Source organism: Podarcis filfolensis (assembly GCF_964270895.1).
Source record: "Podarcis filfolensis genome assembly, chromosome: W".
NCBI classification, from domain to species: Eukaryota; Metazoa; Chordata; class Lepidosauria; order Squamata; family Lacertidae; genus Podarcis; species Podarcis filfolensis.
This window is the reverse complement of record NC_139619.1, coordinates 6445291-6469927: the sequence shown is the minus strand read 5'-3', so window position 1 is coordinate 6469927 and position 24637 is coordinate 6445291. Positions and strand designations below refer to the sequence as shown.

Here is a 24637-nt window from a genome sequence, read left to right as displayed (position 1 = left end):
CCGCATCGCTCCAGCTGCCCAATGGGCTCACCCTGGAAGTACCAATTACCATTGACTCTGGGAGCAACGCAGACTTTGTAGGAGTGGACTTCATCAAGCAACATCGCATAGCACTCCTGCCAGCCACGATGCCCCTAAACGTTGTCACGGTCAATGGCAGGAAGCTACTGGGAGGAGAGGTGGTACAGCAAACACCGCCTATGGTGATGCAAATTGGAAACCACCGCGAAGTCATCAGCTTCAACGTCACTCACCTGTCGGACACGCCCATAGTGTTGGGTATGAGTTGGCTGGATAGGCACAGCCCGGCATTAGCATGGTACCAGCGGCAATTGACCTTCTGCTCCTCCTACTGCGCAGAACACTGCATCCGGACTCGCCAGGAGGACGAGGGGCAGGAGGATGAACCGCAGTTACACCTAGGCATGGTGCAAGCGGTACCCAACAAGTACAAGGAGTTTTTGGAGGTCTTCTGCGAGAGGAAAGCGGATAAGCTGCCTCCCCACAGGCCTTACGACTGCAAGATTGACCTCCTGCCGGGGGCGACGCTGCCGACTGGAAAACTGTATTCCATGTCTGAGGACGAACTGCAAGAACTCAGAGAGTTCATAGAGCACAACTTGAAGCGGGGATTCATCCAAGAATCCAAAGCAGTGGGGGGCAGTCCCGTGTTTTTCGTGAAGAAGAAGGACACGCCCCAACGCAGACTCATAGTTGATTATAGGCTCATAAATTCCAGGACACAGCCCACAGCATTCCCCATGCCCAAGATCGACGACCTGCTCGCGACGGTGAGGAAGGGACGACTCTTCACCAAGTTGGATCTACGAGGGGCGTACAACCTTATACTCATGCGGGAGGGCGATGAGTGGAAGACGGCCATGTTTACACCTTTAGGCACCTATGAATATCGCTGTCAGAGCTACCCTAGGTCCCAGCTCACAAAGGACCAACGCTGCTTCGTTGTTAAGTATAAAAGTCTTTATTGAAGTTCAGTTTCACTTCCAGAGCCGCAGCGCGCAGCCCCACGTCTAAAGTGTCAGACCGCTGATGCTCCGTCTGAGTCTCCTCCCCCTTGACACCAATTTAAGATTCTAGCCTTGCTCCACCTTCTCCGCTGCTCCTTCCTCCTCTGGGTCCGCCTGCCTGCCGGGGTTCCGCCCTTTCTAGCCTCTTCTCCCGCTGATTCCCCTGAGCCTTCTCCCTCCCTCCGGCAGGCTTTAGGAGCTGGTTCCCCATCCGGGTCTCCTGCTGTTCCGCGCGCCTGCACATTTGAACTTGGCGCGCGCGCCCAGCCAGCAGCTTTCCTCCTGACCGTTCCACTGCTGCTGTCACTGCTTCCCCCTTCGGGGGGGCTAGCTGCAACTGACCTCCCCTCCGTTGGAGGCGTGGTCAGCCCTGACTCCCTCTCTGGAGGAGACACTGCCCCTGACACATGTGACTCTTCCCCCCCACTACGCTCTGGTGGGGAAACTGGTCCCGATCCTCCACTGCTGCTTTGGGGTTCCCCTCTGGCTCCTTGTTTCTGGTGCGTCCCCCCTGGGACCCCCCTTGCCCTGACCATCGGAGCCCCCTTCTGGGAATCTTCTGATTCGCTGGAGAAGCTCATGGAATCTCTCGGGCCACTGTCATACTCCCCTACGCTGCCCTCGGATTCTTCCCCTTCGCTCTCCCAATCCTCTCTCCCCAGTGCTCCTGCTCCTAATTCCCTGACATCCATCCCCCCCTCAAAGCCCCTCCTTCCCCCCTCCCCCTCTTCGGGTGTGGGTTCCGGGTGCTCCAGTCCTGTGGGTGTGAGTGCGGGATACCATTCTTCCCCCCTGGTGTGTAGCCGGTCCACTGGATCCGGCCCAACCGCAACGGGCTCGTCAACGTCGATTTCCTCTGCTTCCATCTCTCTGCTGATGTGCTCGAATCCAGGATCCTCCCCCAACACGTCCATGTCCTCCCCTTCCCCGGGTACCTCTGGTGAGACTGCTTGCAAAGGTCCCCGCAGCAGCTCCCTGCGCCACCCCACCTCCGGTTGAGTGTCCCACCAATAGGAGCGGTCTGTGGCAAACCCCGAGAGAGACCCCTCCGAGGAGCTAGTGTCCGGCGTCGTCTCTTCAGCTGATGAAAAACCCTGGAACGTACTGGCTGACAGTGTGGGTGTGAAGAGCCAGTCGTCGAAATACTCTGCCGGCATAGGTCTGTGTGGGAAGAGTGCATGGAACTCGTCTTTGAGGTAGTGCTCCTCCACGGCATAGCACGGTACCCACCTGTTAGCGCTGGCTGGGGTACCTTCCCTTACGAGGAGGTATTCCACCCCCTCTTCCCCCCACCTCGAGTCCAAAATCTCCGTGACCTCGTTGAGTGGCGTCGCCCTCCGTGACCCCTCCCTCTTCGGAGATTCGTTAAGTGGGTCTGGCGCGTTCCCTGTCGCCTGAAACCTGTGGGGTTCCCTGTAGGGTGTGAGCACTGACCTATGAAAGACTGGGTGCATTCTGGAGCCCTCCGGGAGTGTCAACCGGAAGGCCACTGGATTGATTTGCGCCGCGACCTGGTAAGGTCCCAGCTGCTTGTGCTTGAGCTTCCTCTTAGCTAGCGTCCTGGCCGGCACTGCCTGGACTGCTAACCAGACCCAGTCCCCCACCTGGATGTCCTCCCTGACCCTCCTGTGCTTGTCTGCCTGCACTTTGTAGGTGTGTTTCGCCAGTTCCAATTGCCTTCGGAGTTGCTCGTGGACCTCCTGTAACTCTGCTGCTAAGTGCTCTGCTCCCCTTGGCTCCCCCTCCCCCTTCGTCTCTAACCCCGGGAAAGTTCTGGGATGCCGCCCATTATTGGCGAAGAACGGTGTCACTCCTGTAGACCCGTGCTTCGTGTTGTTGTAGGCAAACTCGGCCAGCGGTAGGTAGTCCACCCAGGTCGAGGGTTGTTGATTGGCGTAGCATCGCAGGTACTGCTGCATGATGGCGTTGACCCTCTCCGCTTGTCCGTTGGTCTGCGGGTGTCGTGCCGACGCTAAGTTGATCTTGACGTTCAGGATGCCCAGCAGCTTCTGCCAGAAGCTCAAGACGAATTGGCGACTCCGGTCGGACAGGATGGACCGCGGCAAGCCGTGAGCTTTGAACACGTGGTCTATGAACAGCTTGGCGGTCTGTTCCGCTGTGGCCACCTTCGCGCACAGAATAAAGTGTGCCATCTTGGTGAACATGTCTACGACCACGAGCACCGCTGTTTTGCCTCGCGAGCTGGGCAGATCTGTGACAAAGTCCAGGGCCACTCTCTCCCACGGTTCGAGCGGCGTCTGTAGGGTTTCTAGTAGACCCGCCGGCTTCCTGTGTACTGGCTTGGCCCTTTGGCAGGTGTCACACCTGGAGACGTAATCCGCGACTTCTCCCCTCACCTTGGGCCACCAAAAGTCTCTGGTTACTAATTCCGCCGTCTTGTCCTTGCCGAAGTGCCCAGCGCTGGGCGCGTCGTGTAGCTGCTGCAAGACTTTCGCGCGGAGGTCGTCTCCGGGCACGTAGAGAGCCCCTCTGCGGATGAGCAGTCCGTCTCGTATCTGGAACTCGTCGTCCTTCGCTGTGCCTTTTTGCACCTCCTCCATCTTGGATTGTGCGAACGAATCCGTCTGCAGCGCTCGACGCACCGCGTCCAGGTCCACGGCAGCTGAAGCGCACGCCCACACTTTCGGTGCGAAAATGTGCTTGGCCGCCACCGGCGCCGCTTCCTCGAGATACTGCGGCTTCCTGGATAGTGCATCCGCCATGACGTTGTTGTCTCCCGGGATGTATTCTATCCGGAAATCGAAATCCGCAAAGAACTCCGCCCAGCGAATGTGTCTCTGGTTCAGGAACCGCGCCGTGCGCCAGTACTCCAGGTTCTTATGGTCCGTGCGGACTTGCACTGTGTGCCTGGCTCCAACGAGGAAGTGCCGCCACGCCTTGAAAGCTGCATGAATGGCCAGCAACTCCCTGTCCCAGATGGTGTAGTTCTGTTCCGCCTTGCTGAGTTTCCTGGAGTAGAAAGCGCACGGCCTCCATTCCCCTTGCGGATCTTGCTGCAACAGGACGGCCCCCACCGCTCTGTCCGAGGCATCCGTCTCAACCCTCATTGGTCTGCTGGGGTTTACATGTAGCAGCTGTTCTTCGGACGCGAAGAGACGCTTGAGTCTCCGAAAGGACTGCTCCGCCTGGTCCGTCCAGGTGAACTTCTTCTTCTTGGAGCTGAGGGTGTCCGTGATGGCCGCCGTCTCCTTCGCGAACCCTTTGATGAACTTGCGATAAAAGTTGGCGAAGCCGACGAACTTCTGGACCTCCTTCCGATTGCGCGGGCTCTTCCAGTCCAACACCGCGCGGACCTTGGTGCTGTCCATGGCGAGTCCCTTGTCGGACAGCTTGTAGCCCAGGAAATCCACCTCCGTCATGTCGAACTGGCACTTCTCTAATTTGGCGTAAAGTCTGTGCTCCCGTAGCCTCTGCAGGACCTCCTTGACGTCCCTCTCGTGAGCCTCCTGCGATTCCGAGAAGATCAGGATGTCGTCTAGGAAGCAGACGCACTTCTTGTAGAGGAGTCCCGCTAACACGTGATGCATGAAAGCTTGGAAGGTATGGGAGCCATTTTGCAGACCAAAAGGCATTACGCGATATTCATAGGTGCCTAAAGGAGACACTGCCCCTGACACATGTGACTCTTCCCCCCCACTACGCTCTGGTGGGGAAACTGGTCCCGATCCTCCACTGCTGCTTTGGGGTTCCCCTCTGGCTCCTTGTTTCTGGTGCGTCCCCCCTGGGACCCCCCTTGCCCTGACCATCGGAGCCCCCTTCTGGGAATCTTCTGATTCGCTGGAGAAGCTCATAGAATCTCTCGGGCCACTGTCATACTCCCCTACGCTGCCCTCGGATTCTTCCCCTTCGCTCTCCAATTCCTCTCTCCCCAGTGCTCCTGCTCCTGATTCCCTGACAGTAAGATTTATTGTTTAACAGAAAATAATACCATGTGATTCCCATTAGAGTCTAGCCACATTTTCCTAAGGTTAAAGGGCAAGAGCTAATGGGAAAAGCAGCTGGCCGGGAAAGGGGGGTGTAAACTGAAGAGGTTTCTTTTGAAGCTATTTTTACTGAGTTCCTTTTTTACTTTGCAAAGACCTTTTCTTCTAAAAAGCTGTCTATGTTAATGTATGAGATTTGTTGGCTTAAATGTAAATATGCAAAGGATTTAGAAAGTAAGAAATGTTAGATTCTTATGTTAGATTCTTATTTCATTGATGGTGTGTGAGAATGTGAACCCAAGATCTCTGTTTAGACAAAAATTTAATACCATGAGCCATATGTTTTAGCCATCTATTTTGCAATGGAGGGGAAAGGGGCAAAAGGTGATCTGGTAATTAAGGTGCCTTGTCGAGGCAAATGTAAGATATATGGCTACTTGTCTGCCATTTATGGATAGAAGGAAATATAGCTGTTTGTCTCCCATAAAAGGTAATAGGAAATGGGTGTATCTTTTATGATTGGTTCTAGCAAACAGCCAATAGGAATTTCAACCAGGCTGATTGGACAGAGGCAGCCAAAGGAGGAGCAAGGGGGCTGGGCTGAGGAAATATAAGTGCTGACCATCAGGGCTGGAGTGGGCAGAGCTTTGGTAACCATATACCACTGTGCCTATCATTTATTTGTCTGACAAATAAATTATTTTAATTTCTCTATTGCTGCGTTGAATATTTCATTCCAGCTAAGTGTTAACCAGAAGCAGGGTGCTACACCCCCAAGAGCACAAAAGCAGCAAAGTGGCATGGAAACAGCATCTCGACTCCCTCCCAGGAGCTTTGGCACCGACCTCTCAGGCCTGTGGAGAGTTGGAGCAAGGAGTTTTGCAGGGAGGCTGCTGGTTTTCAAAAGGCCTTTCAAAAGGGTTTCCGGAAGTTTAGAGGGTGTTTGCAGGCTTTTCCAATGCTGTCCCCAATATACGCAATTTCATTTAAACGCACGGTACCTCGGAACGCAACCCCCGTGTAAACAGGGCGTTGCCTGTACCTGATTTGAGCCCGCTACAAGAACATCTAGAGGATAGCAAACCAACTGTTACCTTTTCTAGGAAGCTGTCTTCTCCCTGAAATCAGAGGAGGAAGGCAAGAGCAAAAGACAACCAAGGGTGTTAATGGCACAGGCCCTGAGAAGAGAAAGAAACAGCCCGTTGGCTGAACAGTATCTGGGCAGATGGCAGGGAAATGCACACGGTTCAGTGGCCCTGCGAAAGGGCAGGTGGGAGGACCAGAACCTGGGATGACTCAGTCAAGGCAAACAAAGGGCATGAACAGCACACAGGAAGTGGATGCACAGCTACAGAAGCTGAAGCTGAATGCAGCGGAGGACCCCCGGCCCCCACATTTCTGAGTGGAAGAGCAGCTGTTTTTCAAGCAGGCAAGCAGAGTGGGAAGGGTAGACATTCAGCACATGAACCTGCCAGGTAAATCAACCCCTTTCCCTACCAGGTCAATAAGTCTGGTGACGGGAACTTCGCCAATCGGCTGCCTCATCCAGCACAAGGCTTCCAAGGAGGTCCCAAAGCAGCTTGGTAGGTAGCTCCCACTGATGGTGAGGAAATAGTCCTTGCCACGGTCAAGGTGAAGGACAAAGATAGCCTCAATCTTCTCTTCCTTGCTGACGTACACATCCAGGGAAATGTCCACCGTCTCACCTAAAACGGGAAGAGGTCAGGTAGATACACTCTTTGGCACAGCCAAGTTGGCTTGTCTGTAAATTAAAAGTGAAGACAGTGAAGAATTGAACAGAGGGACACAATGCGAGCCTGCTGGATCAGGCCAATGGCCCATCTAGTACAGCATCCTGTTCTCACAGGTGTATGGAGGAAACCTTAACTTCAAGAATTAGGAAAAGAAGCGACTCAGTTCCCACCCCCACCCCACTTTCCTCTCTAGTCCTCCAAAGCAGCAGCTGCACAGAAGATGGTGACAGGATACTGGGGGGGCAAGAGAAAGTGATCCTAACAAAAGAATATAAAAAGGGAAAGCATTTATTTGTCTCCTAAAGGATTTTTGCGCCCCCAATGTAACTTTCTTTTTTAGTTTACATTTCATTGAGTTTTTAAAAGTTTGGCTAGTTCTATATGATCCCCAAGATATTTTTGTGCCTCCACAACATAAAAATACACATTGTTTTAAAAAAGTAATTTTTTGACGGACTGCTCTCACTGGTTCCCTGCGATGCCAAAAGGTGTTTTGGGACCCTCCAGCATTGTTTGGCTTCAATTCATTTGTGTGTGTGTCTTTGTTTAAAGCTGGTCACACACACTTTTACACTTTGGGCTCAGCTGCTTTGACGTATGGCCCTTGGAGGCTTGAGCATGGGGCAATGCAGCCCACAAATGTTAAGCCTCCCCTGCTCTACCAAACTCCCAAGGTTTGATGGAGGAGGGTTGGAAAGAGGAGGAGAAAAGGGGGGATGAAAAGGAAACCAAGGCCTTCCCTAGATGACCCTTGGGGTCCCTTTCCAACTCTACAGTTCTACGATTCCAGAGAGAGACGCGCTGGGCTCCAAGTATCCCTCGCAGGGCTCAGCGCGAAGCCATGGCTTCCAATACTGGCTGTCACTGAGCTTGTGGATAAAGGAGAAGTGGAGGGTGACCTGCCCGTTGTTTGTGATCTGGAACTTCTCCTTCTGCAGCTGCCGGAACTTCACATTCTCAAACGGAAACTGCAGAGCAAAAGGGGGGGGGGGGGGAGAGAGAGTGCTTGCCTTCAGCAGAGGCAAGGAAACGTGCTCCAGGGGGAAGTTTGTCCTTGGCCCCGGGCTCTCATTTAGGGGACTGCACATGCAACAGGTCCACGTGGGGCTCTCCAGATATTGCTGCACTTGCCACTGGCCATGTTGGCTGGGGATGATGGGAGTTGTAGTCCAGCATCTGGAGGGCACCACGCGGGCTACCCCTGGAGTCTTTGCCTGCGAGGAAGAGGAAGAGGCTGCCGCTCAGTGGAAGGGCATCTGCCTTGCATGCAAAGGTCCCAGGTTCTATCCCCAGCATCTCCAGGTAGGGCTGGGAGAGATCCCCCGGAAATCAAGACTGAGCTAGATGGGCCAAGGGCTTCTTTCCCCCCTGGTCTTTTTGCAGCAAACCCTCTTTAAGGGGTTGGAGAGGATCCTATTCGTCTTTACCTTCACCTATGGGTGGGGACTAAAGGGGGGGGGTATGAGTTAAGAGCAGAAAGGCCTGATGCACCCCCCTGTTCCCAGCCCTGAAAGAGGCAAGTACTGTAACTCTGAGAGCTTCCCCAAGATGGCAGCGGCTGTGACTTCCAGAGCCAATGGGCTGAAGCCAAATGCTCCAAGCCAAGTACCACAGAAGCTCCATTGCATGAATGGAGCCAACGGTTAAGGTATACAGTTCAGCCCATGTGGTCTGCCATGCCTGCAGGAGCAGCGTGTACTCAGAAGAGTGGAGAATGGAAGCCTAACAGAGCCAAAACCTGCCCACTCCTTGCACCGGAAGTCATTTGCCAAAGAGGAGCTCTGTGGAAAGGGGCCTGGTTGTTGGTCAGGGCCTGCCCAGATTCGAGGAGGTGCCACATAGCAGGCAACTAAAAACCCTGAATAGACGATAGCCCTGGCCAGGGCAGGTGTTACCCCTGTGAGGAAGAGGGAGCTGACGGGCTTGTGGTCGCTCCTTTTCAATTCCATGTGGCTTCGGTAGCTGAGCTGATTCACGCTGCCTCCTCTCCAGAGGATTGGCTCACACCATGCTGGCACACGGCACTTCCCACTGCAAGGAGACAGGAGAGACACCAGGACTGTTGGACTGGCTGAGGCAACACACAAGGCTCACACAGTCCAACTTTGGCTCCACACACGGCCTGTGATCTTGACCACGGTCAAGAGCTGGAGATGATGGGGCTTGGGAGTCCAACTTCTGAAGGGGCGGACCTTGCAGGTGTGCAGGCATTTTGCCTCATGGAGAGAGTTGTCAGGAAATCAAAAGCTGCCTTCTACCAGGTCAGAATGAATTTCTGACCTCCCCCAGTTTGGATTCCTACATTGCAGGGGGTTGGACTAGATGACCCTCGTGATCCCTTCCAACCCCACAATTCATTAATTAAGTCTCCTCTGGCTGGCAGCAGCTCTCTGTGGCCCAATCCTTTTTCAGGTGGAGGTGCCTTTCAACTAGAGACTCTGCATACAAAGCATATGGCACACCACCAAATGATGATCCTTCCCCAAAGCAAGGGGCCCCGTTATTCTTGTTCAGACACTATTTTTTCAGTGATCCAACAGACCCTTTCTGGCACCTGAAATGCTGCCCAAAGGAGCCTGCCATTTTCCAGCTTCGTCACTACATGTTCCGCCTGTCCTTTTGATTTCCCCATTACCACAGCAAGAGCAATGAAACTAGTAGGCCTAGGTGGCTTCTGACAGTTGTCAAGAACCACAAGAATATGCCAAATCATGGATGGTGAGGCTCAATTGCTACTAGCCATAATGGCCACAGAACATACTCCACCAAGAGAAGCAGTATGGCTTGGAGGAGGGGAGCGTGCTGTTGCACTCAGGTCCTGTTTGTGGGCTCCCCAAGAGGCATCTCATTGGCCAATGTGAGAACAGGATGCTGGGCCAGATGGACCAATGGCCTGATGCAGCAGGGCTGCTCTCATGCTCTTATGCCCTGGCAGACTCATCTTGAGAGAGCACCAAGTCTAATTCCCAGACTTCCTTGACACAAAGAGGATTCTCATTCAGCCTGCTGCACCTTTCAAGGAACTGCAACACCGCTTATACACGCCATGAAACAGAGGATGCTGGTTATCAGGACAAATGTGGGGAAAAGGAGCCAAAACATTTCCAGAGCAGGGATGGCTTGAGGAAGACAACATATCACAGCCTTGCATTTCACAACTCGCCTAGCAGCCTTTGGCAACCCGGAATTCCATGCAAGCAAAGTGAGCAGGTGAAGGAGAGCTGGATCTCTCTCTTCCTCCGTGGCTTGGTGTCCATTCTGGCTGTAGAGGAAAGGAAATCCATCCATCCCTCAACTCTAGCCCTCCTCCAACAGCTTGCTTAGCAGAAAGCCATTTGTTACTAGCCTGCTCAGGAGGAGGAAAGGCAGGACACTACTAGCATCTCAGCAAACTAGGAAAAACAAACAAGCCTTGCAGAAGAATGATTGAGAGGACTTACTCACAAAGGCTCAACTATCAAGCAGGATCTGTTTTAGAGTCAAATTTGTACGTCGGGATGAACTTGATCTCTCCCTCTGTGAAATCAGCAAAAGCTGTCTTTTGGGTACGCTGAATGTTTAGCTAAAGCCAAAAAGAAATCGCTTATCAGCAGAGAAGCAAAAAACCCCCCGTTGCCTGACAATGGAGTCTATTAACAACCACTGTTGTGCTGGAAGACCAAGGTGAAGTACTAGTAGGTTAAAGTTAAAGTTAAAGGTAAAGGGACCCCTGACCATTAGGTCCAGTCGTGACCGACTCTGGGGTTGTGGCACCCATCTCGCTTTATTGGCCGAGGGAGCCAGCATACAGCTTCCGGGTCATGTGGCCAGCATGACTAAGCCGCTTCTGGTGAAACAGAGCAGCACACAGAAACGGCATTTACCTTCCTGCCGGAGCGGTACCTATTGATCTACTTGCACTTTGATGTGCTTTCGAACCGCTAGGTTGGCAGGAGCAGGGACCGAGCAATGGGAGCTCACTCCGTCGCGGGGATTCGAACCGCCAACCTTCTGATCGTCAAGCCTTAGGCTCTGTGGTTTAACCCACAGCGCCACCCGCGTCCCTACTAGTAGGTTAGCCAGGTGGAAAAAAAGCGGTATACCTGCTGAAATCCTATCTTATACACAATTCTTAAAGGTACAGGATGCTTGTGCATTTTTGCCCTATGTCATGTTAAATTACTTTGCTGCATCACACGACAGGAAAATCCTCTAACTCAGGAGTAGCAGACACGTGGCCCTCACAATGCTGCAGAACTACAATTCCCATCATCCCTGATTACTGGCCATGATGGTTGGAGCCAACAGGAACTGCAGCTCAGTAACATCTGGCAGACCACAGGTTAGCCATACCTACAATATGCAATGTTATATGTACCAATAATCCATACAAACTGTTAACAACCACCAGAATACACCCCAACACTAGGAGCAACTGCAAAACCATCCTTTTGCATCCTTTAAAGCCCTAAATGGCCTCAGCCCTGAAAGAGTGTCTCCATCCCCATTGTTCAGCCCAGGCATCAGGGTCCAGCACCGAGGGCCTTCTGGCGGTTTCCTCACTGTGAGAAGCGAAGTTACAGGGAAGCAGGCAGAGGGCCTTCTGAGTAGTGGCACCTGCCCTGTGGGAAACCCTACCGTCAGATGTCAAGGAGATAAGTAACTATACAGCCTTTAGGGAAGTTTTTAATGTTTTATGATGGTTTTGCATATGTTGGAAGTCTGAGGCTGCCCCCCTTGCCTTCCTTGCGGCATCCTTCTCAAAGAGCTAAGGCATGACTACGCTCACAGAGTTTAAATCCACCGTAAGGTGCAGCAATCAGGCCTCTGTTTCAACACAAAATACCAATGATCCTTATGCCAAGTGGGAGAAAGGTCGTCAACATGATGAACACACAAACCTTGGAGAGAAAAATGTAAAACAAAAAGCACCAGCAATTTAATTGGACTTAATGGAAGCCTCTGCTGATAAGAACATGTGAGCAACACAGATTTTCCAGACAGATGCAAAACCTAGAGCAGGAAAACTTAGACCTTTAGATATTGCTGGACAGCAGCTATGCTGGGGCTGATGGGAGTCCAACAACATCTGGAGCGTGTGCTGAGCTAGGAAAGCCCTCTAACTGGGAAACTACAGTCCTACTTATTCCAAGGCAACCCTCCAACTTAATTGGGACTTGCTTCTAATTCAGGTTGCACAAACCTGCAACCTTAAAAAGCATTTGTAGAAGTCGCAGTCATTCTATGTTATAGCTACACTTTGCTCCTAACTGCCTGAAAGTGGTTTCTCTAGCCTAGGCTGGGGTATCCCAGACAAAGGAAATAAACAGGGCAAAATCCTAAACCACCACATATAACACAAAGATGTCTCTCACCTGGTCGTAGGTCAGAAGTCTCTGAAGCTGATTTTTAGTGATCAGATGACAATGCTGGAAAAAAGCGAAGCAACCACAGCTACAGGCTAGCTCATGGGGTTGGGGGGCGGGGGGCAGCCTGCTGCCACTTCCTGCAATATGTAGTAAGACTGATAACTAGGATTGGGCAGTATGATCATATTAGGCTAGTGCTCTGTGAACTAGACTGGCTCTTGAGCTGCTTCCAGGCCCAATTCAGAGCATCCCATTTGGCCTTTCAAGTGTTTCAAGGTTTGGGAAAAGGGTACCAAAAGAAGGCCCACTTATGTTTGCACTGCCTCTCCACTGACTAGAATCTTTAGCAGGGGCAGCCCTTTCCCAGGGAACTCCTGCTCTTTCAAGTATGGCAGGGCCTTTTCAGTCATGGCACCCTACCTTTCAGAATAATCTCCCAAAGAGGTTCACCTGGCCCCTGCTTTGATGTCCTTTCAGCAAAGACTTTTAGAATTTCCCCTGGTTCTTGAATTCATGGGCAGGGCTCTTGTGGCCCTCCAAACCCTGTGGTAGTACACAGGAACATAGGAAGCTACCTTATATTGAGGCAGACCATTGACCCATCAAGCTCAGGACTGACTACATGGACTGGCAGCAGCTTTCAGGCAGAGATCATGCCCAGCCCGATCTGCACACACTGGTGACTGAGCCGGGAACCTTCTCCATGCAAAATGGCCGCTCTGCTTTTGCGTTACTGCCCTTAACAAACTGCAACTCCCACCCCGATCACTGGAGAAGTTGCCCACATTTGCTATAATCTAATCTAATACATCTCTGCCACTCGGTTTATCTTGCTCTCTACTGGCTGCTCTAGTAGAAACCTTAGTGGTGCAGCTGCAGCAGCAGCGATCGCCGACACTGCACCCTCCTGGTGTTGCTGAAGTGGAACTCTCATGAGCCCCAGTCAGCAAGGCCAATTCTTAGCAATTATGGGAATTTTGGTCTATCAACATTTGGAGAGCACTATGCTGCCTGCCATAAAGAAGGCTGATCACCGAAGAATTGATGCTTTTGAATTCTGGTGCTGGAGGAGACTCTTGAGAGTCCCATGGACTGCAAGAAGATCAAACCTATCCATTCTGAAGGAAATCAGCCCTGAGTGCTCACTGGAAGGACAGATCGTGAAGCTGAGGCTCCAAGACTTTGGCCACCTCATGAGAAGAGAAGACTCCCTGGAAAAGACTCTGATGTTGGGAAAGATGGAGGGCACAAGGAGAAGGGGACGACAGAGGATGAGATGGTGGGACAGTGTTCTCGAAGCTACCAGCATGAGTTTGACCAAACTGCGGGAGGCAGTGGAAGACAGGAGGGCCTGGCGTGCTCTGGTCCAGGGGGTCATGAAGAGGCGGACACGACTAAACGACTAAACAACAACAAATGCTGCCTACCCTGAGCTACACACAGGCAGGAAAGTTACAGAAACGTGACTCAATTTGCTTCTCCAGATAGCGGAGACCAACAAGTTACATCAGCCAAGGCTCTCTCCCTCCAAGCCCTCGAAACGCACTCGTGTTTCATGATTGTCAGCCGCGGCAGACCCTGGTCAGGGGGCAGGAAGCTCATCTGGGCACAGATATCCTTGTAATCCTGGTTTCGGCGCCCAAAGTCTTCCACGTGGGCAGCAAGGTGGGAATTGATGATGCAGAAGCTGGTATTGTTGCAGACAAGCCTCACGGCCACACACCCCTTGTTACCCTGCAGGGGCGGAGCAAAGATGGCTGTTAGTGAGCAAGCAGGAAAGAGGGGGAAACTGGTTGGCAGAGATTAGAAAAACAGATAGACAGACAAAAAGATAGACGGGGGGAATTCCGCTGTCAGAGTCTACTCCCCATCTTCCCCATGATGCCTGTGCCCACTGTCTCTCTCATCACTTCCTTGATGCGGCTGAGCTGGTTCTTCCTGACAAAGATGAGCACCAGCTGCACCTAGAAGATGCAAGGTACTGGGATGTCTACCAGCTCTGTTCATTGCTTGCTGTCCTGGGCCGGCTGGATGCAGATAGGAGTGGCAGGTGGCACCAACTGGGGATCCCCCAAGGGAAGAAGGCTCAGAGCCAGGGAACTGGTGGGGGGTCGTCCGAGGGAGAAGAGGGAGCAGACTGTGAGCAAGAGGAGGTGTTGGAAACTGAAGAGGCAGGAGGGCAGGAAGATTCTGTGGCAAACAGCAGTCCAGAATCCGAGGCAGAAGTGGAGGCTGGAGGCGGGGGTCAAGAGGCAGAGATCAGGCAGGCTGCTGAAGAAGCCAGGGGGTCTCCCCATCCTGCTGTGATCAGCTCCCCTCCCTGCTGGTCTCCCAGAACACAGAGAAATTAAGAGGAGGGAGCAAAGACAGGCAAGGTGTCAGAGTCTCAGGTTGCTTGGGAAGGACCAGGGGGAGGAGGAGACTTCAGAGAGTGGTGGGAGGGTAGCAACCTTCAGCCTTCACAACTACCTCACTGGGGCAAGACCTGTTGGGAAAGGTTTCTGTGATCACGAGGCCTGCACGGTTTGGGTTTCTTTGAATAAAGAATGTTGGCTTCTTTTGAATAAAACACCACTGACACCAGGTGTTTTTTCTTGCTGAACTCCTCCTCCTCCTCCTCCTCCTCCTCCTCCTCCTCCTCCTCACTCCAGCTCCTGACAGCTGTCTGGCTGCTGAAGAAATGGGTGGGGTTGGACTTACTTTCTTGTACTTGGATTTGGAACGCAAATCCTTTTCCAATGGTGTAATCTGGGGAACCGGGTTCACGTCTCCGCTCCTCCACATGCAGCTGCTGGGTGACCTTGGGCCAATCACACTTCTTTGAAGTCTCTCAGCCCCACTCACCTCAAAGAGTGTTTGTTGTGGGGGAGGAAGGGAAAGGAGATTGTTAGCCGCTTTGAGACTCCTGAAGGGGAGTGAAAGACGGGATATCAAATACAAACTCTTCTTCTTCCACAGCTGTCAGCCACTCTTGCTCCTTTGTCGAGTCCAAGTAGAAGAAAGCCTCTGTGCTCAGGTCCAGCTCCTGGAACTGAATGCCCAAGTGCCAAAGAGAAGGATGTGGAACTGCAGGAATAGGACTCCAATCGGAACAGACGTGCTGGTTAAATATGCAAAGGCAACAGGAGTGTGCAAGGGCAGGCAAGATCAGGACCAAGAACAAACAAGTAATACGAGCCACTTCTTCCTCAGCTTAGCTATTCGGGGCCCCAAAGGAGCTTTGCTAATGAAAGAGAAAAAGCTTTTTCCTTGTATTTTTTAAGATGTGCCAGCCAGCCTGATATCTAAGCACTATCCCAGTAGCCACAGGCAACCAGAAATTCTTTGAAGGCAAGTGAGTTGGTTGGTCTCTCCCTTCTTCCTTCACCTGGCAACCTGGTTTCCAGGCTGGCTTTCCGGGAGCAGAAAACCACCTCTCAGATCTGCTGTGCCAAGCTTGTTTGCTAGAAGATTACCCCGTAACACCCTTGTCCTCTTTGCAAACCTCCTAAATGGCTAGCCTTCTGTGTTTCCATGCTGGCCATGAAGGAATGGGCATTCCCCACTCTGAAAACAGCACAGAAATGCTGTCTAGTAAAGGGGTAAAAAGAGCAAGCTAAACAGCCTCTGTAAAACAGATTGTTTCTATTCATGACAGTAGGAGGGCAGTTATCTGCAACACTGTATTCAGTACTGTTCGTGCCTGCAAAGCTTTCGGGACAGAAATACTCCAACCCTTCCAACCAGTGCCCCCTAACTTCCAGCTGAAACCAGGTACCTTTTTCATACCACAAATGTTCTTCAGTGGTGAACCATGGCATCTCAAATTCCAGGGGAGCCCTGTACGATGCCAAAATTCAGTGCCCCATGCCTCTCAACGTCTATTCAACATCATAGTTGCGGTGTCCCCTGTGGGGCCCGCAAGGCTTCACGCCAGTGTGACCAAACCAGTTGCACTCCCCTAAATCCATCTAAATGTTATGGGGGGGAATTGTCCCACTTAAGTTGCACTTTATAGCTCAAGAGGGCCCCTCTGGCTGATAATAATATAGTAGCACAGGGGACGCATCACAGAACAACTTGCAAAGCAAAATGACATGTAATTGGTCCACCACAATTGCAAGATTATTGCATCCTTCAGGAATGGTGTGTCCAGCTCCATCTGAGTCATCATCCAGGCACGCTGTGGAGCTGCATGGATGAGAGATGGGCATCTTCGGCCAGTCAGGGGTGAAGAGCTGGCAAGATCCCCTGTACTGAGCAGAAAAGCAAACTCTTTGGCCTCCGAGATCTCTCCCAACTCTCAGCAGCCCTCACTGTGAGCCATACTAGAGGAATTTTGTCCTGCTTTTGCTGAGCTACAACACAGGAGCGCACCCCCAGGGGGCCATGATGTGGGAACCCTGGCGAAGCATTGCAGAGCAACTGAGAAAGCAGAATGATGTTTGCGTGGACAGTCCATTAGAAAGCTGCACTATTATTGCATCGATAGCACATTGCAGAATACGGCCCCCCTACAGGCAAAAACATCCGTCTGGAGGCACAGTAGCTTTCATTTCGGAGGTTATGGTTTTACATCTTCCTATTTATTTATTTATTTATTCAAAATTATTGATTTATTTCATAAAATTTATACACACCAGATTGTAAGAAACATCAAAGCCGTTTACAGAAAGATAAAACCATAAAATCTGGAAAAACCTACATTACATTAAACGCTGAAGAAGTGAATACCAGAATAGATCAGAACTCACTCCCAAGGTAAGGGGAAGAGACATGGCTAAGATGGCAGGACAGCTTACTCTATCCCAGTAGCCACAGGCAACCAGAAATTCTTTGAAGGCAAGTGAGTTGGTTGATGTCTTCATTCTTCCTTCACCTGGCAACCTGGTTTCCAGGCTGGCTTTCCCGGAGCAGAAAACCACCTCTCAGATCTGCTGTGCCAAGCTTGTTTGCTAGAAGATTACCCCGTAACATCCTTGCCCTCTTTGCAAACCTCCTAAATGGCTAACCTTCTGTGTTTCCATGCTGGCCATGAAGGAATGGGCATTCCCCACTCTGAAAACAGCACAGAAATACAGCCTTTCTAGTAAAGGGGTAAAAAGAGCAAGCTAAACAGCCTCTGTAAAACAGTAGCATCTGAAGCTGCTAACCACATACTGATAAACATATCATAAAAGCAGACATGAAAAACAAATGGCCACTGGGTACTACTAACAGTCTGTCCATTCCATCTAGTCCATCAACCTGGTAATCTTATGTCCGAGGCTCTTAAGTCCTTTCCATGTCCCTTCTGCAGATCTTCTTCTTGTTTATACCTGCACTTTACCTTGTCTTTTGTTGGTCTCTTTCTTAGTTTCTTTCCTTTCTCATTGAGGAGTAGGTCTCGGGGAGACTCCAAGCCGAAAATATCTCCATCTCCCCTCAGCAGATCAGCCCATTCCCCACAGTCCCATTCCCCACAGTCAGCAGTGTAGTCCAGAAAGTATTTAAAAGCATGTTTCAAAGTCCCTCCAAAATTAAGAGCCCCCACAACTCCAGACCCCCCCCCCCGGCCCACTCCAGATTCAATCTTCAAGAACAGTGGCTTATGCTCCTGCAGGGCCTCTGGTCTCTCCATTGTGTTACTTGAGGTTCGACAGCAACCTCCTCCATTGTCTTCTGCATTTGCACTTGCCCTGTCAAAACAGGTTCCTGGGTTGGTTCCTGAATGGTTTCTATATAAGTATTCGCTGTTTGTCCAAAGTTTTTGACTGCAACAGTCATCAAATCCATCTTCTCATGCATCTGGTCCAACAAAGCACTTGTCTTGCAAAAAGCAAGCACCAAAACTTCTTCTAAACACATTTTTATTCAAGGTCAGAGTCTGATCCCACGATCCTAATCTCCACAGCTGTGAAATCCCCAGATCGACTCCAGCAACAATTTAACAAGCTCCCTCTAGAGGAGGCAATTTCTATTTGTATCCATCTTTTGAAAGCAGGTCCAACAAAAGAAAATTACTTTCATTTTTCAATTTTTTTGTTTCTTTAAGATGCAAAAGGCAACATTGGAAGCAATTTGTTTCTCTTCATTAGCTATCTGTCAAAAAACGTTCCATTCACAGTCAATGAACTTCCCAAAAAATTTCTGTCTCTGACACCCCGTTCCCAGGTTTGAGACGGTGGAAATTTATCTTTCTTAACTCTCTCTCCTGCAGTCTTGAACAATCAAAATCCCCCCTCTTTTCTCCTGCTTCCAAGAGGGGTTTTGGTGGTTAAAACCGAAGGAAATTTAGACCTTTATATACGACTTTCCAGGCTTTAGCTTGCACAATTTTTGCTTTAGTCTATTTACAAAAGCGGAAGGCGGACTTCCTGTTTAGAACCTTCCCGCTTCAGTGCCAAATTAAAATGTTTCTTAATCCAATTTTCCGTTCTACAAATGGGTACTTGTTTAGAGTCCAATTGTCCACAGGAAAAAGTCAGCGCTCTCCGGCAACGACTGTGCGGCTTCACTCCGTAAAAATAGCGGTCGATTCAAAACACCGCGCCGCTCACCCCACGTCGCATCGGATCCCCGAAAAAGGGGTTTCCCTGCGAGTAGGGGAGGCGCTCCTGGTGTCAGCCGAATCCCACGTTCCCAGGCTTCCTCCACCTGGGATTTTTAAAGGGTCTCTGACTTTGCTGCGGCGGCAAGACCCGATTTTCGCGGAGCGGGTTCCTCTCGGTCAGAGGAACTCCGCCATTGCCGATGGCGCTAACCCGGAAGTCCTCAGGTCAGGGGTCCCTTTACCTTGACCTTACTACTAACAGTACGAGGAAATAACCAAAGCAAAAACTCAAAAACCTTGTGTGAAGTAGTAAGCTTAGCATTATAAGGATGACCCACACCAAGTGTTGGGGGGGGGGGTCACACCTCCCTGTCCTCCAGCACAGCTTTTAGGAGGAGTTCCAAAGGTTTTGCTTCAGTTTTGGATTAACTGCATCTTGTCACAATGTCTGAAGCTGCACAATCCGCTTTATTTGAACCATGGCTCATTGAAACAAGCCAACTTCCAATCGTGGGTTTACAAAGCTGGTAAAATGAACCACCATAGGATCTGGACACACCAAACTGTGGTTAATTTAAAATCCAAGTGGAAGCTTCCCAATAGGCTTGGGGTGGGGGAGAGGTGTGCAAACCTGGAGGAGAGGCTGCCGTCCTGCTCATAATATGAAGCCACGGTTCAGTATGTGGCACCAAGGAAAATTGCCCACCACAACTAATACTTTCCATTACCCACCCATGTGGCCTGAGTGAACAGGACAGACTTTGCCTGGCACCCAACAATAAAGCTGTCATGTAGATGTCGCTTTCTCCAGCCCCAACTCTGATACAGGTTCCACTGGTCTTTGCATGGTGTTTGCACTTTTGCATGATCTGACCTGAAATTCTGGGTGTTGACATATTCCTTCTCTCTCTTGGCGAGGACGTGCTTGATGAGTCCCTCTCTCTGTCCGGACTGCGTATGTGCGGAAGGCACAAAGAGCTTGCGCATAGTGTGGGTCATTGGGGTTGCTTCTTGCTCATGCTCTCCTTGTCACGGATACGCCTCAGGGAGATGAGAACAGAACTCAAGTAGTCCTTAAAAGCAATGAGGCGGGAGGGCACAGTACACCTCTAAGGCAACTTACAGCCTGCTTGGTGGCAGCGGTGGGGGTGGAGGCCCTCAGCGGGCACTCATTTGCTGATTCTGCAGGTTTCTTTCCTTCTCCATGAAGTTATCCTCGAATCCCATAATTCCCAAGAGAGGAAAAGACTTCTGAGGTTAGAGAGGCTTCAGAACCGTTTGGGGAAGTTTCGGGAAAGGAACTTAGAAAATACTTAACTGCAGGAAAATGTTCCTGCCTCCCCACAGCACCACATTTGTCGGACAATTGCCTCTCAGCTTATCCACATTTAGGAAGGATTGTGGAGGCAACAGGTCCTCCCCTCAAGGCCTTTTCCTCTAAAGGAGGTAGACTGGTCTTCTCCAATCCTCTGGCCACTGCTGAGTTTTCCAAACTTACTGGCATATTTCGTGTAACACCTTAACAACATCATCTTTAACAAAATTTAATAGTTCAGCTGGAATATCATCACTTCCACTGGCCTTGTTATTAGCAGTGCTTTCTAAGGCCCATTTGACTTTGCTCTCCAGGATGTCAGGCTCAAGGTCAGCAAGCACACTACCTGGGGTGTATGAGACATCCATATCTTTCTGGTATAATCCCTCTGTGTATACTTGCCACCTCTTCTTGATGTCTTCTGCTTCTGTTAGGTTCTTTCCACCTTTGTCCTTTATTATGGTAATCTTTGTATGAAATGTTCCTTTCATAGCTCCAGTTTTCTTGAACAGATCTCTGGTTCTTCCCATTCTGTTGTTTTCCTCTATTTCTTTGCATTGCTCGTTTAAGATGGCCCTCTTGTCTCTCCTTGCTATTTTTTGGAAATCTGCATTCAATTTCCTGTATCTTTCACTATCTCCCTCGCATTTTGCTTGCCTTCTCCAAGTCCACCTTTCCTTTTGAAGCAAAATGTCATTGAAATAGGGGAGAAATGCCCTGCATGAAGTCTTGGGTTTGCAATTTGGGGAGAGGGAAGACTGTCTTCGGCGCTGGGGAGCGGGCAGGCTGGTGAGGCCCCCTAGATCTAGAGGCCCTAGGCTTCTGCCTACTTAGCCTATACATAAATCCGGCCCTGCCTATGTCACAGTGACCACAGGCCCATCGATCACGTGCAAGGCATTCTGCGTGTTTGGAAGGAGCCTCCTGTTCTGGGCCAGGTGGAAGAGTGACTCCGCCAGATGGTTGAAAGGGGAGGAATGCCCATCCTCATGTGCTGCAGCAGAAGACTGGGTGGTGGGGTCGAAGCTGATCCCGGGGAACACGTGAGGAGTCAAGGCTTCCCGCATGAAGGCCTCGCTTCCCCTAGAAGTCCCTTCCTCCTGGTCTGTGTTCGCTTTCTTCTTCAGGTACAGAGCCAGCATGTTCTGGATGGTGCACCTGCTTTCGGGGGAGAGCTTGTCGAACTGGTCCACACTAGAAGAATAGCCATGAGACGGGTGAGACTCCTGCAAGGCGTCCCCAAAGTCAGGGGAACATAAGCGCATTTGAAGAGCCTTGCTGGGTCAGGCCAAGGCCCATTCAGTCCGATATCCTGTTGGCATATTGGTTCCTTCCAGATGCCCGGTTTTGTCGATTCATGATTGTTTCTATTCATGACAGTAGGACGGCAGTTATCTGCAAAACTGTATTCAGTACTGTTCGTGCCTGCAAAGCTTTCGGGACAGACATACTCCGACACTTCCAACCAGTGCCCCCTAACTTCCAGCTGAAACCAGGTACCTTTTTCATACCACAAATGTGTTGGGATACTGCCAGGGAGACAAAGTCCATCATGACTCCACAAGCCGTCTCCGGACGTCCATCGACCTCCCGTAGAAATGCAGTATCAATCAATTAGCAACATGAGCTCCAGAAATAGCTTGCCACATTCCAGAGCTGATGCACGCTCTATCAGCAGATAATGCACAGCGAAAGATGCACTCAGGAGAGCATTATTTACAAGTTTATTCAGCGTTGGTCAGAACAAAGAAAAAACATGACTGCCTGCTTCAGTGTCTCAGGCACAGAGAGAGAAACGAAAGCAAAGACACAACAGAAACATCCTGTGAACAGGAAATACGCAGGCTGTGACGCAAACATCCTGCTCCCTTTTAAGGTGGAACGGAAATATCCTAACATCCTCCCCCTTTCCGTGTAACCTGTAGTACCTGTTGTTCAACCTAATTGCAACCTCTGTACATAAACCTTAAGTTGTTCTGTGTTAACAACCTTAGACAACAGATCAGCAGGAATTTCATTTCCTGCCATGTAGGACACCTGAATGAGTCCTTTCTGAATACACTCTCTTGCACGATGTAGCTTAATCTGCAAGTACTTGGTTCTTTGCTTGCAACTCTCTGAGTTCAGCAAAGCCAAACAGGATCTATTGTCTTGATACACTTGTATAGGACATTTCACAGAAACTCTGATGTCCTTAAACAGTTGCATCAACCATTCACAATCCATGAGTGAAAATGACAGAGCATTGAGTTCTGCTTCACAGGAACTTAGGCTTACTTTCGTCTGCTTTTTGCACAGCCAGTCAAACAGACAGTGGTTGTACATGTAGCATACTCCAGAAGTGCTTGTACCATCCGTGGTGTCACTTCCAAAACTAGCATCTGCAAAGATTTCAAGACCTCCAGTCTTCTGACTGGTGAACCTCAGCCTGTAGTGCAAAGTCCCTTTCAAATAGCGGGCTATGCGCTTCAGAGCTTTCCAATCCTGAACAGTAGGATTATTAGCATGTCTGCTAAGCAGGTTAGTGCTTACAGCTATGTCAGGTCTTGAACATCTAGCAATGAAATTCAGCTTGCCTAGAATGCATCTGTACAGCGTAGTGTCAGAAAACGCTTCAGCAGTACTATCTACCTGGTAACCTGTCACCATCGGTGTGTCTGCTGGGTTTGCATCAACCAAATTCAACCTGGTTAATACATCAGCAATTTTCTGTGTTTGGTGTACCAGAAAATTACCTGCTTGGTCCCTCTCCACCTGCAGAGAAAGATAGTTGGATACCTCACCAAGATCCTTCATGTCAAAGTGCTCCTTCAGCTGAGCTAGGGTGCTTTGGTAAAAAGCCTGATTCTTCCAAAACATCAGAAGATCATCAACAAAACATAAACAATACAGTTTGTTTTGCCCCTCCTCCTTGACAAACACACACGGATCAGCCTTGCCCTGGTGAAAACCTAGAGAAAGCAATGTCTCAGTGAGTTTTGTGTTCCAACACCTGGCACTCTGCTTGAGACCATATAAGGATTTCCGCAGTTTACAGACCATTCCCTTCTGTATCTGCATCCCATCAGGTGGAAGCATAAACAGCTCCTCCCCCAAAACCCCGTACAAAAAAGCTGTATTAATGTCATGATGGGAAACATGCCGTTTCTCCTCTGCAGCAATCTTGAGCATCAGCCAAATGCTCTCATACTTGACGGTGGGTGAGTAGGTCTCGTGGTAATCCTGTCCTGGTACCTGTGAAAAACCTCTGGCAACCAATCTGGCTTTGTGTTTGACAACTTTGCCATCCTGGTCTGTCTTGGCCTTGAAGACCCATTTGCTGCCAACCAGTCTCATTCCTGGGACTACCGGTACCAGTTCCCAAGTTTGGTTCCTATTCAAGGAATCAACTTCAGCCTTCATGGCATTAAGCCAAGGCTCAGCATCTTTAGAGGTTAACTCCTGAACCTCTTTGAAGCTTGAAGGTTCCCACACCTTCTCTGAGCTACTAAGAACAGCAGTTGCCGTCTTAGCAAACTCATCAGCAAATCTCTTTGGAGGTCTGCCTTTGGTCGCCCTTTCAGATCTGCGTACTAGACGCAAGTCTTCTGGACTCATCTCCTCCTTCTTAGGAGAAAAGTGACCAATGGTGAACAGTGGTTCTTCCAGTTCATTGTCAGACGCATCAGATGGTCTGACTGAGGCCTTTGCGCTCTTGTAGTCTGCTGTGTCATCACTGTCACTGACACCAGCAGCAGCGCCGCCCACTGAACTGGAATCCGAACTCTGATCATCATCATCATCCTCATCCTCAGCTTTCTCAACATTATCTGCCTTTTTCACATCACCTTCATCCTCCTCTGGGTAACTCTGGAAAATTCCCACATTTCCCCCCCACTTAGGATTGTACTCAACACTCTTTGTGAACTTAACGGACTTAGAGTCAGTCATCCATACCCTGTATGCACCTTTTTCGTACCCCATGAACAAACCATGTGCCCCACGCTTCCCAAGCTTGTTGCTCTGTGGGGTGTGTACCACATGTCAGAACCAAAGATTCTCATGTGCTTGACGTAAGGTTTCTTACCAAACATCTTCTCATAGGGAGTACAACCAATAGGTGATGACAGTCTGCGATTATAAGTGTAAACGAACGTGGACAGAGCCTCCCCCCAATACTTCTCAGGGAGATTGGCATCATGCAACAAGGTTTTCAGGCCTTGAAGCAAAGTCTGATTTGCTCGCTCCGCAAGTCCATTCATTCATGGCGATCTAGGCGTTGACAAGTCATGCTGGATTCCCTTCTCAGTCAGGAAAGCTTCAAACTGCTGAGAAGTGAATTCCCCGCCTCGATCAGTAAAGAGACTGCCAATACGTTTACTGTGAACATTCTCCAACCAAGCACAGAATGCCTTGAACCTAGGAAACGCTTGTGATTTCTGCTCGAGCATAAACACATGAATGTACCTGGAAAAAGAATCAATTAGAACCATGAAGTACCTTGCTCCACCCAAAGAGGGCGTAAGTGGACCAACCAGGTCTGCGTGGACTAGCTGGTAGGGTTTGGAAGCCTGCCTGCTAGACTCCTTGCCTTTTGGTGCAACCTTCACCTTGTTCTCTGCACAAGATACACATTTCATGTGAAACTTACAGGGTTTGATGTTCAAACCCTGAACCAACTCAGGCATCTTGACCAGCGCTTGCCAAGACATGTGACAAAATCTTCGATGTGCCTCGTGAATGCATCCTGCATGAAGA

At 50.2% G+C, this 24637-nt stretch overlaps 2 protein-coding genes across 2 annotated transcripts in view; one reads left to right on the top strand and one right to left on the bottom strand.

The window, feature by feature from the left end:
* The window catches only part of LOC310753702 (inositol polyphosphate 5-phosphatase OCRL-like), a gene marked incomplete at both ends in the record, with an annotated part of 328447 nt that overhangs the window by 69566 nt on the left and 234244 nt on the right, over positions 1–24637 (top strand).
* The window catches only part of LOC310753703 (inositol polyphosphate 5-phosphatase OCRL-like), a gene marked incomplete at both ends in the record, with an annotated part of 168001 nt that continues 148354 nt past the window's right edge, over positions 4991–24637 (bottom strand). Inside the window, 5 exons of the mRNA XM_083595057.1 lie at positions 4991–5011; positions 8622–8757; positions 10185–10288; positions 12081–12134; positions 13581–13831. Of these exons, the coding sequence (XP_083451183.1) occupies positions 4991–5011; positions 8622–8757; positions 10185–10288; positions 12081–12134; positions 13581–13831 (566 nt within the window). The remainder of the gene's footprint in view (positions 5012–8621; positions 8758–10184; positions 10289–12080; positions 12135–13580; positions 13832–24637) is intronic.